Source organism: Myiozetetes cayanensis, unplaced genomic scaffold (genome assembly GCF_022539395.1).
Source record: "Myiozetetes cayanensis isolate MyiCay16 unplaced genomic scaffold, myiCay2020 scf17, whole genome shotgun sequence".
Taxonomy (NCBI): Eukaryota; Metazoa; Chordata; class Aves; order Passeriformes; family Tyrannidae; genus Myiozetetes; species Myiozetetes cayanensis.
In genome coordinates this window covers 14,724,694-14,743,323 of record NW_026087378.1, presented here as the reverse complement: position 1 = coordinate 14,743,323, position 18,630 = coordinate 14,724,694, and the positions used below count along the sequence as shown (strand labels likewise).

Sequence of the window (18,630 nt, the reverse complement as noted above, 5' to 3'; positions counted from 1 at the left end):
GGTCTCGCCAGAGGAGAGGCGGGATCGAGCCCATCCTTGCGGTGTAAAACCACCTCTCCCGGAGCGATCCTTGCCAGAGGTTTCCCGAAGTGCTGCCCTCCGGGGGGATGTAGCTGCTACCACCCGGGAACCACCCCACTACACCGGGATTCCTCCCGGGGCCGCTCTCCTCCCATCCTGCCCGAACCAGCTGGACATTCCGGTTTCCATCACTAGATGGTGCAGGAGACATCTAGTGTGTCCTAAATATCTCCTGCAGCGCCCGGCTGGAGCTCCGCCTGCACCACGGCCCTGCACAGGCACCCCTCTGCCCTCATCTACCACCCCTCTGCCCTCATCTACCACCCTCTGCCCTCATCTACCAACCCCTGCACCCCTCTGCCCTCATCTACCATCCCCTGCACCCCTCTGCCCTCATCTACCACCCCTCTGCCCTCATCTACCATCCCCTGCACCCCTCTGCCCTCATCTACCACCCTCTGCCCTCATCTACCATCCCCTGCACCCCTCTGCCCTCATCTACCACCCCCCATCCCGTTTAGTCCCCACATCCTATACAGCCCCCTGCACCCCAGGCACACCCACTCATCACTCTCTGCCCTACACATCCCACACGTTCCTCTGCACATCACCCCCCGATGTGCTCCTTTGTCCCCCCTGTGCTCCCCCGATGCCGGGAACGCCCCGGGATCTGCTGCCTGGGCAGCCGGGAGTCTCCAGCCCCAGGACAGATTCCCCACGCCGGGAGGGACAGGGGTGGCCGGTGCTGCCTGGGGACAGGAGCAGGGTGTGGGTGTCCCCCCGAGGAGCCCCAGCCCAGACCCTCCCCACTGCCCTCCCCGCACAAGGAACTGCATTGGGGCTACCTCAGAATTCACAACATTGAAATGTCCTGGCAGAGAAGCTGCTCCCGGGCTGGAAGAGCTCTGTGGGTGTTTCCTAGGGAGAAACAGAGAGGCAGAACAACTTGCAGAGAAGTTTCTTTAAGTTAAGAGCAGTTTTCTGGGTTTTACTATACATGTGGGGAAGATTTTTTTTTTTTTGCTTAAAGTAATTAAAATAGCCTCTTTCGCATACATGAGAAGGGGAGGAGAGGGAACTTTTCCAAAAAGGCTCTTTCCCTCTACCCCCCTCCTATGGCACAAAGACTTTTATCCTCACAGAAATGGACCAGCTGAGATTTTTTAGAGTCCCTGGGGCAGCCAGCCAGTAACAAAAGCAAAGTTAAACAACTCCAAACAAAAGCAGCAGCAGAACGGGGGTGTGGTGGTGGAAATAATGCCTGGCTAAGTAGGAAACTTTAATGATGATACATGGAAAAAGTTAAACAATTAGAACTTGAATCAGACTGGCCCAGAGCCCACTTCATTTAGTTAATAAATGCTGTGCCTCATCACAGAGCTTACACCTCTTTTTTTCTAAAGCAGGGAGGAGGCTCCCAGTGTGGGTTGGTCACAGTGTCTGTGTGGGCAGTAGGAGCTCTGGGGGCCCCAGGGCTGCCCAGGCCCCCGTGTGCCCTCAGTCTGGCACCCGGGGATCAGCCCATGGGGTGAAGCCCCCCAGCAGCACTGCCCGGGGCAGAGGGGCCGGGATGGGGGTGGCTGAACCACAGAAACACACCCAGTGTACGTCTGCATTCGAGGGGGAAGGCAAAAACCACTAATTGGAGAGTCACAAGCATGGTAATTATTTGAATATGTGCACTAATTAGACATGGAGTTACACAGACCCACACTATGGAAATCTTTCCTGCCACATGCAGATCCTCAGAAGCTTTGTCTTTTAAATATTTCAGACACACACAAGCAGCAATTTCCATATATGAACACTTGCCAAATAAAACCTTTTAGCTTAGTATCTATGGGAGGCACTTACCTCACATCCCTTCTGACTTTCCCACACGCCAGTGAATCAAACCCCAATCAGCTCTAAACCCAGAGCCACGTGGATTGAGCTGACACGGCTGCTGACCCCAGCCTGCCCTCGCCTCCCGATCCCCCACGCTCCCACCTCCCACGGGGCTTCTGTGCTCCCGGGGTCAGAAACAACCTCTCCTTGGGAAGAGGGCCTGGATCACTCCAGCAGCAGCAGGGCAGTGACATTCCCAGCCCCACAGAGCTGTGGATCCCAGTCTGGTGACAGCCTGGGCCATCAGGCAGGAGAAGGTTCCCTTGGAGCATCACTGTGGCTGGGTAAACATTGCCAAAACCCTCAGTTCACTGGCTTGTGCAGGGGCAGATGTGGTGAAGCTCTGGACCATCACAGGAGGAGCTGGGTCACGCTGGGGGAGAGGAGCCAGGCACCAGTGGGTGACCACGGCAGAGACAATGGCCCTTCCCATCTCCATGCCCTGTAGGATGCAGGGTCCCAGGAAGGTCTCACGAGTTAAAAACACAACCCACTCCCCACCAAAACACAGGCCAAACTTCAGACAAGCTCTCAGTGCACTGTGAAAAGCTCAGCTGTCTCCAAGATGCTTTCTGAAGTTCATCCCATGTCCTCCTCACCTGGATGCTGAGAGACCCCATGTGTAGGAGTCCTGCCCCAGGAGAGACCCACCAGGGACCAGGCAAGGGCCAAGCTCAGTGATAAACCCAACAATACAGTTTTATTTTGTATTTCATACAAAATGCACCCTCCCCATGTTTTACAGAGTTAAACAGCATGACCTGGTGACACAAAAGGTGACACTTGCTTGTGGCAACTCCTGCAAACCCCACAACAGGATGAGGTGGCCTGAAGCCAGGAATCAATGTGCCCTGGGATGGGGCTGTATGAGGCAGCTCCAAGCTCCACAGGGGGATCAAGTGAATTGATTACTCCTAAGAAGGGGTATCACAAGATGCCATGTGGAAATGCTGATTTGTGAGAACTTGGGGTCAAATTAAAAGGAAAGCCCCATTTCCAGCAGTCCCAGTGCTGTACTGGTATGGCAGCCAAGCAAGACCACCAAGGGTGCCCTGCCAGCAGCCTGCCCAGCTGGGTGTTTAAAATGAGGGCAATGAACCAATTTATGAACTCCTTGGTGTTCCCTGTGTCAGGGCTGCAGACCCCTGGCATCCCACAGGACACGGCCACCACGCAGGTGGAGTCACACGGGGACAAGAGCCACAGGGAGTGACAACAGCACCGCTGGCAGCTGTCACCATCTGCCTGGAAAACGGGGACAGGCCCCTGTGCCATTTGTGTCCTGAGTTTCCCATCACTCAGTCGAGCTGCATTCACTCCTGGCTTTGGGGGAAGCCTGAACTCCCAAGCACAAGAGCTTGACCCGTGTGGGGATTGCAGCTGGGCAGGAGCTGCTGCAGTCCCTGTGAGGCCCTGCATGCAGAGGTCTAAATGTAGCTCAGTAACACCCTAAAATCCCTTCTGAGGTGCAGAACCTGTAGGAAGAAATTGCCTGCTCAGCTCCAACTGGGATCATGCTCCCAACCCTCCTCCAGTCCCAATTTTCCCAGAAGGGGAAGGGGTGCTTTGCCCATCACCCCATTTCTTATTTTCCTTTTCCTTGGAAGGAAAGTGGGCACAGACATTTATTTTTCTTCCCCACATCCTCCCTCTCTCAGAGTGAACAGAAAGAGCAGGGAGGCTGTTGCAAAGCAGAAGGAACCTCGTGGTACTGAACACAGGTTCCCATCACCACGCACAGCACCCAGCTGGGGACTAAACTCTCCCTCCTCCAAGCACTAACATGAAAAAACCCACATTTCTCTAACAAAGCAACATCTCAAAAACCACATTGATCTAAAAAAAGCAACATCTCAAGATCCACAAAAACTTTTCCCCATCAAATAAAGTGGATGAGGGACTTGACTGAAAGCACAGCCTTGGGATCTGGGTATAAATCCAATCCTGCTGCTTTGGGACTCACCCCAGCTCCAGTTACTCCCTAAGTGCCTGGAGGGATTTCATCACTCTCTCCCTGCTGGGAGGCAGACCCAGATGGCAGCACTCTGAGGATCCAGAAATAAAGGACTACAAAAATACAGCAAAAAATGGGAAGAGGCAGAATGGCCAAAGCAAGGGCAGTCCGTGGGCAGGAGTGTGGGAGGTGGGGGTAACAAAGGGTGCTCCAGGCTATTTCAGTGTCCTTTCAAGGTGTGCTTGGGTGATTAGCTGACAGAGACCAACTGAATTAGGAGTGGAAGAAAGAAGAGAAAAGCCCTGTCACAGTCTCAAGTGTGGAGATCTCTTGGGGAGCTCTGATCAGTCTGTCTCAGCCTCAAACTGCAGTGCCCTGATCCAGGGGATTTCACTGCAATTAGTGCTTTAAGAGACCACCCTTCATTAGCACAGCTGCTGGGATGGGGCTGAGCTGGGGACCCACTGATAGCACATCCTGACTCCCAGGGGGTCAGCTTTTAATCCCTGGGGCAGTGACAGGGCAGGAGATTAGGGTCAGGATATAGGAATCAGCTTCTTTTGTTAAAGTGCCTTCTTCTCTTCAAGCTTTTAAAACATCTTCCTTGCTTTTTAAGCACAGGGAGGGCACAAAAAAAAAAAAAAGGAATACTGGTTTTACATGAAACAGAGTAGAGAATTAATCAATATTTACACAGATCTCGGATAAGGTTATGGCACAGACTAAATAACCCAACACAGCAACCCAAAAAGCAGAGTGTCAAAAAGAAGGGAAAAACCTGTTCTTATGCTTTCAACACCATTCCCCGGAGATCCCCAGTGTAAATGGTGTTATCTGGGAAAGGCAGTTTAGCTCAGGCTTTGGGAGCCAGGCTGATCCCACAGCCCCGCAGCCGTGGGTGGGCGCGGGCCCGACCTCTGCACAGCCCGGCCGGGCTTAGACGAGTTCAACTTTAGCGTTGGGATAAACAGCCACCACGTCATAGCCCTCGGGGGGCTTCACCCTCTCCTTGGCGTGGGTCTCGCAGTACAGCTGCTCCTCGAGGAAGAAATACCCCCTCTGCTTCAGGTTGAGGCCGCAGTCGTCGCACATGAAGCACTCGGGGTGGTAGAGCTTGTCCCGAGCCTTGACGATGGTGCCCCTGGGAGAGAGGGCAGAGCTGCGTGAGACGACACAGGACGAGAGCCAGCAGCCTGTCCTGCTGCCCCTGGCACACGGGGACACGCAGGGTGCCGTGGGTTCCCATCCCAGCACCTCACCCTCCCAAAGCTGCCACGCTGCCCCAGCTGTGCTTTCCCAGTGTTCCTGCAGGAAGGGACACCCCACGTGCTGCAGCACTGCTCCAGGGCTGGCTGCAGAGCACAGCCCTGAACACCTGCTCAGCCTGGCTCTGCACACACGGGCAGCACAGACCCTCAGCTCACAGCACCAACACAGTTACAGGCACTGCAGCTCGGGCAGCACAGACCCCCAGCTCACAGCACCAACACGGTTACAGGCACTGCAGCTCGGGCAGCACAGACCCTCAGCTCACGGCACCAACACAGTTACAGGCACTGCAGCTCGGGCAGCACAGACCCCCAGCTCACGGCACCAACACGGTTACAGGCGCTGGCACAGCCCACACTCAGCCAGCGAGGCTGGCATGAGCAGGATGTAAATTACACCAGAACATAAATCACAATAATCATAAATTACGGCAGAACAAAGCAGCAAAATGACTGTATTCTCTGAAATCAGACCCAACATCCATCTGTCAGAGAATAACTCTTCAACAAACAAACAGAACTAACCCACAACCCTCTTCTACTTGACCCTCAAGGCATTTCTCCCTCTGTAAGGCAGCGAAGTGCCAGCTCCATGGTGCTATTCATAGTCCCTGGGCAGCTACTATGATAAGCAGGGCAGAAACCACCCCATCAATCACCCCTGTTTTGCTGTGAGATTCCCTTAAAAGGGACAATCCAAACTGTATTCCTCAATTCCAGGTTTATATAAGGTTAGAAAAAAAACCAGAAAGGGGTTGAAGATATTCTGCTATAAATTCTAAGCCGTGTCCCCCTGCCCTGGGGGTCTGTCAGGAGGTGGCACTTACACGATGCCGTTCCCGCAGCGGGTGCACTCCGGGAGCATCTGCAGCCCGGACATGGCACCGCCCAGCTTCGCCACCGCGGGCTTCACGTTCCGGGGGCTGCTCAGTCTGTCGAGCTTTTCACCTGCCAAGAATTATAAACACACACAGGTTGAAAACTCGACCTCCTGGGGCTTTGGTTTTGCTATTTTTCATCTCTCTCTCTCTTTTTTTTTTTTTTTTAAGGAGTCAGATGAGTCACAAGAGAACCTGCAACTTCCTTGGAAGTTCTGGGACAGCACCAATTGAGTACCTGGACCTTGTCAAAAGGCAGAGCAGCTGTGATCTAGAGATAGGAGGTGAATTTGGGTGTAATACTGTTTAGTGAGTAAGAAAGATAAATAGCAAAGAGCTCAGAAAAGCTCCAGGAAGGAGAGGTTCCTTCACACCAACATTTTGGGTGCACTTGGTAGATCCACTATCAATCAAGGAGACAGAGAGGAAAACCTTTTGGAGAATGAGGCAAATTAAAGCAAACAATAATAGAATCACATGCATTTTTCTTCCTAGAGCGCTCATTTAAGCTCAAATTATCTAAACCAAAATATTGTGATAGAAGATAAGGTCTTCTGGGGCACTAAGCCTCCTTTCATAGCAAGTTCCAACACAGGAAAGGGAACACTGAAGGTTTTGTGCATATGAACAGCATCACAGCAGAGCTTTCAGCGCTGCAGCCCCTCCCTGCACACCCAACTCAGCCCTGGGGTGCACAGGCACCCTCCCAGCACAGCCCCCTCTCCAGCCAGATCTCCTCTGACCCAGGGGCCAACGCTGCCAGCGCTGCCAGCCAAGGGAGCACCGCCAGAAAGGACCAACTGCCCACCAAAGCCCACCTCCCCAAGGCAGAACAGTGTTTGGTGATGCCAAGAGCCTTGATCCGTGTGCGTGCCTGCCCGGGAGCAGAGAGGGGCTGCTCCACCCCAGGGTTCCCCCAGTGCTCGGCTGGGTCTGGCCAGGCCCCCTGTCAAATCCTTCCACTGCCTTGCTGGGAATAAACTGGAACAACTGCTCGAGCTGTTGGCTTCCCCCAGCGGGAGGCACGGCGTGCTTGGACTAGACACGCTCATCTGCCAACATTTAACACTTAAGCTGTCACTGTCTCTCATAGTCTGTGCTTGGATAAGCTGCTTAAAAAAGGAGAGAAGGGGAGAAAAGGAAAAAGAAAAGATTTTACAGCAAAATGAACCCTGCAGAGAGGGCTGCTTCCCATCTTCCCAAACGATGGATTGTTTCCTTCTAGTTACCAGCCCACAGTCTCACTGTGATTTATGGTCCTCAGCAGAGCAGGGAGGTGCTTTAATTCCACAGCCTCAAGCACTGCTGTCCCCGTTCTGGCTGCAGGGTTTGTCCTTCCTGGGCCACGGGCACTTACAGAGGCAAGTGCTGTCATCCCTGCAGCCTCCACCTCAGCACAAAGCACTGCTCCCTCAGGGTGTGGGATGGGGCTGCAATGCTTCCAGTAGAAACACACTCCATATAAAACAGGTTGCTGTCTGAGACACTCGGCTCCTCAGGAGAGGAGAGCTTGACTTTAAAAGGAGCAGAGCAGGCTCGGGTCAAAATGTATAATTTTAGGCTTAAGGAAAAAGGAGCAGGGGTGGCAGCTGTAAAACAACCCAGCCAGGAACACTCCTGGGGATTGAAAGCGTGCTGGAACATCAGAGCACTTGATGCCAGCAGAGATGCTTTTCACTTAATTTCTCATGCCTTAGGAATAAACAGCGTCAGAAGGGCCAAGGCACGAGTGAGGCTGTGCCTGCAGGCACTCACACCTCCCCTGCACACAGCTGAGGGCCAGGGTGGCAGAGCCTGGGAGGTGACAGTGACTGCTCCAGCCTGTCCCATGCTGGCTGGTACCCAACAGCAGCTGCTCAGGCTCCAGTGGAACATGCAGTGCTGCACTGGGGATGGGCTGGGATGAGCTGACATCCAGGACTGGCTGGGGCAGCCCCAGGGTGTGGGGACTGTCCTGGCACCTCTTTGTCCTCCTTTCCCCCAGCCCACAGCCTTTTCTTTCTCCCCTCCCCTCAGCACTGGGTTGCTGCCAGCCCAGGGCTGCAGGATGCAGGGGGAGGCAGGAGCAAACCAGTAAAGCTTCACCTTTGTTCCCTTTCCCTGGCACAGAGAAGGGAGGAAGGCAGCAGCGTTACTAATTGGGATTAACACAGTCACTTCCCATTTGCTTCTTCCTAATGAGGAGACCTGGGGGAGCAGCAGACTTGTCCTTGCTCTTGGGGAAGGGCTTGAAGGTCCAACTGGAGCGTGTATTTAACATCAGTTTTCCTGCCAGTCCAGGGGCTGGAATATTAATATTGAATATTCTGTACTATAAAGATACACCCAGTGCTTCCGAGGCTGATCCCTCTCATGCTCTGCAGTTATGCCTCAGTACCACTGAGAAAACCAGCACTGGTGGAAACCCACAGTGTTCAGAAGTTATCTGCAATTGTGCTTCTTGTGAAGCAAGAACCAACACCCCCCCCAGTCAAAGAACAGACCTCTCCATCACTTTATGCACACAGAAACCAAAGTGCAAAAGCCCAGCTTGCTACCTCTCCCAGCTTCATAATGAGATTTGCAGCAGTTGGTATTTTCCCATAAAATCTAAGTTCCTGGATTCACATGATCGGGGTCTGAGGCTCTTGGAAGGAAGCAGAAAGAAGAGCCTTGCCCTAATGATCGTAAAGCAAAGCCTGGGAGTTTGAACATAAAAGCCCCAATGGACTTAAGGTTGAAAGGCAAATAAAAAGAAACTGAAATGTAGAGTTTGGGGATCTTATTATTTAATGTGTTAACGACATGGGCAGGAAGCTGTGACAGACCTGAAAAGTGAGCCAAGAGCTCCTGATCTCTATCCCTGCCTTGCTGAGGACCATCCCACGTCCTTATGCAAATGCCATTTACTCAAGCAGACCAGGTTCTCCGAGGGTGATCTTTCTTACACAACCGCCTAAGGCATCGTGTCTCACAAACCATCGCAGAAAAACAGCTGCCACACTGCTTGCAATCAGCTTTCACACGCTGCTCAAGCCAGCCACACAATTTGGTAAGCCTGAGTAGGTGAAACCCTGGTTTGAAACCTGCCACCCCAGTGGTTCCCCCCGCACAGGGCACCTGGGTGCCAACCTGCTCACCGTTCTCGCCAGCCTCCAGCATGCCCTGCAGGTACCGGAAGGATCCAGACTGCTTGGGCTCTGAAACCGGCTTTTCATAGTCCTGGAGCATCTTGTAGACATCTGACTCCACATCAATCCCGTTCCTGTTCCGTGGGAGAGACTTCACGGGGTCAGTGCTGTTTTAAAGCAAAGAAAGGAAGGCTCCAGTCAAATAGAAACAGCTACTGTCAGCTCCTCAGGGCGGTACTGAAACCTCCACATTCCCACAGATTCAGTGAAGCACCTCTGTTCCCATGTGTTTCCCTGCCTGGAGGTACGTCTGGCCCAGGAGCAGCCGCTGAACCAGGGAGGTTAAACTTGTTCCCTGTTGTGCTCCAATTGAGCAACACAGCAAGAGCTGGCCCAGTTACCACATGCCTTCAGGAAAGAGGGCAGCTGCTTGCAAACACTGTAAATTGCTCTGCCACCCATGGCATTTACTGAAAAAATGGATAAAACATGCATTTCATTAACCATGTAGGGCCAGCAGATGCACCCAGCCCTTGATAGGGCACCCAGAGAGCACGTGCCAGGCCTGGCAGCAAAACCCCCTCAGCACCCACAGGTGCCTCTTGGGAAGTTGGTGTTTCTGGAGATGCACCACAAGATCCATTTGCCAGACAGGGCCCACAGCTCAGTGGAGAAAACCAGCCCACCAGTGGGGATGGGACACAGGAGGAGCCCCATAACCCCCTCTGCCCTTCAGCACCTCGACCCAAAGCTGCTCCTGGTCTGTACAAGGCATAGTTGGGATACACAGACAACAAACAGCAATTTAAACCATTATTCCACTTCATTCAATACATCAAAGCATGAAAAGCATAGTTGGAATAAAAAATATTGAAAAGTCCTGCTGAGAAGAGCTGAGTCCAAGTGCTGTTGTGCTCCAGAGGCCCCAAAGCACAGCCCAGCTCCAGGGGAAGGGGCTCCCTTTCCTTTTTACAGAGGAGGTCATCAAGGTCATTATAAACCCAATAAAAATAGCAAGAGCCCTGAACTCTGTCAGCTTCACATATTTTAGCTATCATCTGGCTCATTTTCTCCACCAGTAGTATATTCATGTCAGCTTAAACAAATAAACAAAAGAAATAGCATTCACTTTCAAACAAACAAAGAGGGAAAAAAAGCCTGACAAAAGTCGCTTTCAAAGAAAGGCCAGAGCTCCATTTTCTGGTAGTGACTCCCCAGCAGTCCCGGTCCCTGTGGGAGGTGAGGGCCAGCCTGGCTGAGCCATGGACCCATCCCTGTGAGACCCGACCAGCCCAAACCTTCAGGAGAGCCCCAAGGGCCTGCCTGCCCTGCCAGAGCCCTCTCCTCCATCAATTCACACCTTTTCAGTGAAAAAGGGCAGGGTTTGGCCAGCTCAGCCTCATCAAGCACCAATTCAAAGGGAACACCCTCGTGCCCCAGCTCTGCTCAGAGACCCAAGTGAATCTCCTGGCTCTTGGCTCCCACACAGGTAACACCAGACTTTGCTCTCTGTAGTTTTTGTGCGGTTCTCTCTCTCTTTCCAACTTCATTAACTTTCCCAGAGCAGCACAGGGAATCAGCTGGCTTGCAGCATCACTGAAATACGAATTCGTGCAGACACAGAGTTCCCAAGCTGCAAAGAAACTCTCTTTGCTCTTTGTATGTGACACAGACATTGCTTTCTTGCAGGATGTTTTGCCAGTCTGGAGGAACATAAATCAGCATCCATGTAAGCCACACAAAAGCATCCCAGCCCACAGTCTGGCCTGTCTCAAAGTCTGAGTTATCCAACCAAGCCGTTCTTGGCTATGCAAAAGCCTTTTCTTTCCTAGGAGCATTATTTATTCCCCAACCTCCTGGACAGCTGCACTGAGTAGATCTTACATTTATAAACATCCCAGTTACTGGGGTTCGCTTTTTTGGTGGATACCTCCAGCTCCCAGGGCAGGGGTTTGCTCCTGGGTGTGCAGCAGAGTGATCCCCACTCCAGGAGGGCAGCACCCTCCATCCTGTCCTGGATACACCTTCAAAAAACCAGAATGGTAATGTCTGTGACACTCGCAGACCCACAGAATCGTTTAGGTTGGAGAAGCCCAAGGTCATTGAGTCCAGCTGTTACCCCAGCACTACCAAGTGCCACATCATCTGCTAAACCCCACCAGGGGTGGTGACTGCACCACTGCCCTCAGCAGCCTGAGCCAGGGCTGGACAACCCACCTGGCCCTGACCAAGGGAGCAGGAGCCCAGCCCAGCATCTCGGCCTTGGCAGGGTTAGGTCAACGGTTGGACCCGATCTTAGAGGTCCTTCCAACCCAAATGGTTCTGGGATTCCATGACCTCTGGAGCTCCAGGAACACCACAGCCTCCGTGCACCCCCCCGAAGCCCAGCTGGCACCAAGAGCAGTCCAGGCAGGGTGGGAGCCCTGCTCTGGCCCTACCTGTGGGCAGGAGAGATGTGCAGCCCGCTCAGCTGGCTGGGAAGCGCTGACTCGGGGCCGCTGTTCGCATAGAGCCGGGGGGGCTGGTGATGCTGCACCTGCTGCTTGTCCAGGGCGCTGCCCCCACCCCCGTGGGGCATCGACCTCCTGCTCTGGGCAGGGCCATTGTCCTGGAAGAGAAGAAAAGCAGAAAATCCTGGGGTTTACAGTGAGGTACACGCAGGGGCTGCGCTGGGACACGCGGTTCGCAGCAATAACATTTTACACGTGCTGTGGAAAACACAGACGTGCAGCAGGAGAAGGAAAACTCAGGCCTGACCTGCAGTTAAATCGTGCTGTATCTGCACAGCTCCCCTCGGTCCCCAACCAAATGAATTTTGCTGTTTCTCCACGGTGAGCCACTGCCCAATATTCTGCATTTATTCTCCTGTACAAGTATATTTGTTATTTCCTCAAAAGAAAGGCTGTGAGTCTGCTTCTCATTTCACGTTCCATCACTCTGAGGACACTTGCTGTGCTCCCGACTTCAGGGCCATCACTCCCATTTCCATCAGCAAAACACGATAAGCCCAAGCTCAGCAGCTCCACATGCAGGTTGGGCAGCACCTGAGCCAAGGGGCCAGTCCTGGGATTTTCACTTGCAGCTGCCCCTGACCACAAAGATCCGTGTCCATTGTGGGAAATTTTTTCCCCAATAAGATCAGTCATTTACATTGGGGGAAACACATCAGTCAAGGGTTTAGCTGGGTATTCATATTTCCATTTGCTTTTAAAGTTCCAAGGCAAACTGTGGAAATCTTTTTGTCATATGACCTTGAGTTGGGAAGTCAGATGCCATTAAAACCAAAATTTTCCGTATGATTTTACCCATGTAAAGCATTACCTACGTGTTACTGCACATATATGGAATTCCACCTCCATGGGCGTGCCCAAGGCTGTTAGTCAGCCCTGTGCACACCCAGAAACCCAGCAGTACCTGCTGCTAATGTCACCAGCAGCCACCTGAGCCAGGCTCTACCTGCAAACACTCAGTCTGGGGAGAGAAGCTCATTCCAGCAGCTGGGAAAAGCGGCAGGAAGCTGGACACAGCCTATGGACACAGGCTGGCTGCTCCTTCCAGCCATGTGAGCCAGAAACATGCACCAATGGAAGGCACAGACGCTGTGTAAGAGCCTGGAATCTGTTTAATCTGGTTTAATCTGCTCTGGGGCAGGTCCCCAGCTGAGCTGCCTCACACCAGCTTCTCAGTAGACTGAAGCTGATGAAAAACCAAGCAGGAAAAGAAAACACCATCCTGTGAACAAATAACAAAGTGCATATTGTGGGGCTCTGATACAAAGCTTACTTTTGACTAAAATAATCCAATAAATACTAATTGGAAACAAATGTCTATCACTGGTGCATAGGAGAACACACTGGTGCTCCAAAACCTTGTAAAAATGAACAGCTAAGAGAAATAAAAACCAGATCCTGCTAGAAAAAGATCCTGAAAGTCCAATTCCTCAGTTCTTCCTAAGGCAAAACGCCCATTGATAAAACCAGGCTTAATTAAGAACTGCAAGATGGAGCCTTCAAGGGTTTTTTCTACCATCAGCTGGAAAGCTGCAGCCTCCAGCTCCCAGCACTTCCACTGCCTCAGAAGCTGCCTGGAGCCCTCTTGGCACAGTTCCCTCCACACCATGCATGCACACACACGTGGGGAAAACTGCTTCCAACATAATAACTTCAAATTGTCTATTAAAAAAGGAATTTTGCTGCCAGGAATAATATAATTTTAACTATTCCCCAATTTATGTTCTTTAAAAAAATATATACAACCAGGCTATGGGTTTCCAATTCCCAGATTTACATTATTATTTCAAGGGAAATAAAGAAAACACTCTCAGCCCTGAAGCAGAGAGGAAAAGAAGGATCATAAACATTTGGGGGGGAAAAGGTAACAGCCCATGTGGCTCACAGCACTGAGAGCTGAGGAGTGATGCTTTTCGAAAACCACTATCTTTAATCATCTGTGGCTTGGGGCTCGGATTCACACTCAGTCCACAGATGCTGGAGGAGAGGGCAGGGTCCTCTTCTCTCCTCTGACCTCAGGGGCTCCCCCACACTGGGGCCATCCAGACCCTTGGCTGGGGACCATGTGACTGGCAGCTGTTCTGGAATGGAAAGCTCCTCCACCAAAGGGCCTACAGGCCATCATCTCCGTGGATTGCTTTAATCCCAGGCAGTTTGTAAAGCGTCGCCCCTTCGTCCCCGTTAAGCTCAGCAATTTGTTCATCGAGACCAAATGTTGCTATAAAGCTAAAACTTATTGCTTGGGCACTCTCCAAAAGGCATGGGAGCCCAGGGATGGAAGCAGAGCCCTTCCTGCACTGCTGAGCTGCTCCGTGTCCCCAGCTGTCCCCAGCTCCCTGTGCCTGTGGGAAGAGGATGCTCGTGGTGGTGGCAGCTCCTCTTTACTCTGCTCAGCCTGTCACAAAGCCACAGGTGACCCAGCAGCATCCACAGGGATCAACAGGCTCCTTAATGCCTACCAGACCAAGACCATGGACATGAAGCTCCTCAGATGAAGTCCTTGCCCACCACTCTGCAGGCTCTGGAGAGCTGAGCTTCGTGCTGGGGCAGCACCCGGTGCTGTGGGAAGCACTGACCCTCCGAGAGCACCCCGGGCTGTGCCTCCCTCTGCTCTCTCCTTCTCTCTGCTGCACAACTTCCCTGCTGTGTGAAAAGCTGCTCCCAGGCCAGAGCTGTCTCCTCCTCCTCAGAGGCTCCGAGACCTCTGCAAGGCACTCGCACGTTCACCCTCAGAAACCCAGAACCAGATGGGTTTCCTTCCAGTTCTCCAACTCAAGATCAGTTAAAGTTTCCCCCCTTCGGGACCTAATTTGCTTTTCTCTGCTGGCTTTTCTTCCTGCTTTTTATGGCCTTTCTTAAACTAAGGAAGTTTGCAAACCCTTCCTAAGAGCTGGCCTGTGGAGTTTCACCATGGAGAACTTTTAGCCTACAAACCAGAAACTCCCAATTTGTTTTCTCACGATTGCCTGGGGTTTTTTTTTGGACATTTTGCAACATGTCCTATTTGTCCTTCCATTCTTTTTCAACTGCAAGTCTTTAGCTCTAGAGATGACAGGTTTTAAACAGAGCTTTAGAGAACATCAGACTTCATGTTCTGATTCAAAGCATTTAAAAGTTCATTCCCTTCAGTGTGTCACAAATTAGACTCTTAGAAGACCAGAAGTACAAACAAAATAATGTCCTTTTTCCAGACAGAGATTGAAACTGAGGATTGCTAATTTGAGAGGCCAGCATCGTCTCCTACAGCCTCCACACGAGCCCCAACACCCATGGCATGATTTGGAAGGGCTTTGATAGTTCTGGTGTATCTAAGAAGCCTTCCTTGGGAGCAGACCCAACAGCTGCTGTGCCAAAAACACCTCTGAAATTGCACCTGTGAGCCCCAGATCCACCCTCCACCTGCCCATTGGTGCAGTGCTTGGGGGAGATCTGCCCAGACAGGAGCAGCAGCCGCTCTGTCCCCGCTGAGGGGGTGCAGGGATCTCCTGCACCGTGTTTAACTTCCCAATCCCAGGGTGCCAGTGCTGTTCCCTGCTATAAACACACGCCACATCAGGCTCAAACAGAACTGAAGGCCATTAACACTTGGCTCAGCCCAAAGCAGCTTTCTGTTTGATGTTGCTCAGATCCACCCTCCTCCCCAAAGCAGAGCACAATCAGTCGGTGTCAGCTCCGAGCTGGCTGCCGAAGTGTGAATTAGAGACACAAGTGTTTCTGTTCGTGCACCAGGAGGTCAGAGCATCCTTCAGCCATGCAGTCACCTGCAAGGGGTGTCTTTTGTGACCCTGCTTGGTGACCTGTGTCCATCACCCAGCAACAGCTCAAGTGCTCCAGCTCCTCCCTGGCTTCTTTCTCCCTTGCTCCAAGCCTGGGTAATTGAGCCCAGACTGATTCTGACCTCTCCTGCCAGAGGGCTTTTTGTAGAAGAAATTTTACTGCCTTCATTATTCCAAGTCCTCTTTCATACAAATGTGGCAAGCAATTAAGCCTGAAGACATATCCCAGCACATCCAACAACCTCAGGCTGGACTCAGACTGTGCACAGAAGACAACTGCAATGCAGCAGCCCCTCCTCTCCTTCCCCCCAGATTTTCAACAGCAAGGACACTGCTTTGCCTCTGATAAACTGGTTCAAAAGTCACAGAAATGGAAATCTTATTCTTACCCCACAGAGGAGGTGCAGAGGACAGGCAGCACGGATTTAATTTCAATGCAAATAACAGATTTACACTATGGCCAATGGCCACGGGAGCAGGATCCATCCTCCAACAAAAGCCTCAAAAGAAGTCCCACAGGGAGCCCTTACATTCAAGGCTGCCTCAAAGCTGGAGGAAAAGAATACATTTTAAAAACTACATTCATTTTAACACATTTTTCCCCATCAGCACAGTTCAGATGCCCTGTGCATATGCTGCTTTTACAGACTAAGCAGGCTTCAATCTAACTTTTAAGAGCTCGAGTAAGTACAATCCCATTATTTAGCTCAGCTCAGAAGATTAAAAGATAAGACAAAAAGGTTAGGTGTAGTTTGCTGAGGCGGGATAAACAGAGTGTGTGGGTTATTTTATGAGACAGATTTGGAATATTCTGCCAAGTTCCCCTTTCAGTGCATACCACAGTCTGAAAGGAAGGGCTGAAGGAAAACTTCATCCCTCACGTCCTTCTCACTACACTCCTTTCACAGTCATCAGCTAAACACCAAATTAACTTTTCAGATTTAAGTGAGAGAACAAACCTTAAAATCAGATGGTGTTTTGTGGGAAGGCCACAGACAATGCTCATGGACATGACTCAGGCTGCAGCCTGGTGGAGCCCCAGCCTGCCCACAGCCCCAGGACAGGCTGCACTGCTTGGGGCACGTGGTGACAGGGCAAGGGGAATGGGCTCAGGAGGGCAGGCATAGATGGGATATTGGGAAGAAATCCTTCCCTGGGAGGGTGGGCAGGCCCTGGCACAGGCTGCCCAGAGCAGCTGTGGCTGCCCCATCCCTGGAAGTGTCCAAGGCCAGGTTGGACGGGGCTTGGAGCAACCTGGGCTGGTGGAAGGTGTCCCTGCCCATGGCAGGGGTGGCACTGGATGGGCTTTGAGGGCCCCCAATCCAGACCATTCTGTGCCACTGCACAGCACAAGGCCAGCACACATCTCACCCAGGCACAGCCTCTCACAGTCAAAGAGCAGTAACATTTCTCCACCTTGGAGCAGCCACACTGGTGGCCACCAGCAAGGCTCCAAAGGCTGCTGCCTCCCAGGGCTCCAGGGAACAGCTTCACCCCCCGGGAGAAGCCACAGCCCTCGTGCAAATTAAAGAGCTCAGGAGGGACTTGAGCTGCAATGCACAACTTTATCCCTTAAGCCACCTGGCTCCCCAGTGGTCCCTTGAAAATCCTCAGCAACGGGAAGTTCCCCAGGACGGTGGAGATGAAAATGTGTTCTCATTTATCCCGCCTGCTGCAGTGCAGAGGGCACCTTTCTAACATCAGGGGGTGAGGGCTGTTCAACCAGCAGACAGGAGAGCTTTGTATGAATGTCTCCGTAGAAGAGCCTCAAAATGTCCTCCTTTCTCCAGCAGTAGCAGGTCCTGCCAGGTGATTACCTCTGTAGGGCTAAGCTCAGCAACAGTCTAAACCCTGCAGAGGGCTTTCCCTCTATTCCCAGTGGTCAGGGTCACCTTCCAAGCCTGGGGACAGGAGGGCATTGCTCAGTGCAGGTGTGGGGCTGATGCTCCTGCCAGGGCTCAGCTGCCCTACCATGCACAGGCTGCTGCTGGATCAGCCTCCCCACCGACAGAAAATATTCCCTACAGCTGGAAAAAACCCCAAACCATCACAACAAGTAACCACCCACCCTCCTGCCTGCTCCCCTCCTCCCGGAGATGCTGCTGTTCCCATTTCAGTCCACGCTTCCACAGAATCACTTTTCTCACCATCTGGTGTTTGGCTTAAAGGACAAACCTGGGGAGCTTAACACTGACCATGCCCTGATTTCATCCTTTCCAGCTTACTGTCTCTCTGCTCTCTCCAGCTGGGGAATTGTTGCATTTTCAGGTATTCTCATATCACACTTTCTGATGTTCTTTCCATGACCACTACTAGGAGCTAATTGAAGCTAAAAGCATCACTGACAACAAGCTAAGCTTCAGGCTACAGAGATTTTTACAGTTTACATTTTTACAACCAAAAGGTGCCCACTTCATCAGCGTGGCTTATCTGAACACTTCCTTCTGTAAAAGCCAGGGAAAGGTACATAAGAAAACACAGCAAAAGCAATAGGATAATATATTTTTTTCATTTTTGTAATGCCCCAACCTTTTGCTTTTACTCATTAACAAGAATGGTAAATTCTGTTAGATTCAAGAACGTGCCTCAGCCCTCTGTGGGAGCAGCTGCTCCAGGGGGTGGAGGCTGCTGCTGCAGCCTGACCATCCTGAGGGACCATGATGGACATCCCTGCAGCATCCAGCATCCCCCCTGCAGCAGCCAGCATCCCCCCTGCAGCAGCCAGCATCCCCCCTGCAGCAGCCAGCATCCCCCCTGCAGCAGCCAGCATCCCCCCTGCAGCAGCCAGCATCCCCCTGCAGCAGCCAGCATCCCCCTGCAGCAGCCAGCATCCCCCTGCACCATCCAGCATCCCCCTGCACCATCCAGCATCCCCTGCACCAGCCAGCATCCCCCTGCACCATCCAGCATCCCCCTGCAGCAGCCAGCATCCCCCTGCACCATCCAGCATCCCCCCTGCAGCAGCCAGCATCCCCCCTGCACCATCCAGCATCCCCCTGCACCACTGGGCATGGCTCTCTCCACATGCTCTCACCCCAGCAGGTCACACAAGTGACCTCCAAGAGACATTAATGCCTCTTAAGTGAGAAACAAGGCAAAATGAGGTGGGGTAAGGTGTTTTTCCTGATGGATGAGAAGAGAAACGCTGAGCTGCACCTGTGCTTTCAAACACTCAGCACTTCTGAGTACACGAGCAGCAGTTTCCTTACCTGTGTTAACAGAGTCA

The 18,630-nt window shown here is 52.1% G+C and overlaps 1 protein-coding gene across 1 annotated transcript in view; it reads right to left on the bottom strand.

Moving 5' to 3' along the window:
* Positions 1-2,589: 2,589 nt before the first annotated feature.
* PDLIM4 (PDZ and LIM domain 4) overlaps positions 2,590-18,630 on the bottom strand; it is a 41,762-nt gene continuing 25,721 nt past the window's right edge. The window contains exons 4-7 of the mRNA XM_050312091.1: positions 11,557-11,726; positions 9,128-9,285; positions 5,958-6,078; positions 2,590-5,003 (exon numbers count right to left, since the gene is read on the bottom strand). Of these exons, the coding sequence (XP_050168048.1) occupies positions 4,799-5,003; positions 5,958-6,078; positions 9,128-9,285; positions 11,557-11,726 (654 nt within the window). The 3' untranslated portion in view covers positions 2,590-4,798. The remainder of the gene's footprint in view (positions 5,004-5,957; positions 6,079-9,127; positions 9,286-11,556; positions 11,727-18,630) is intronic.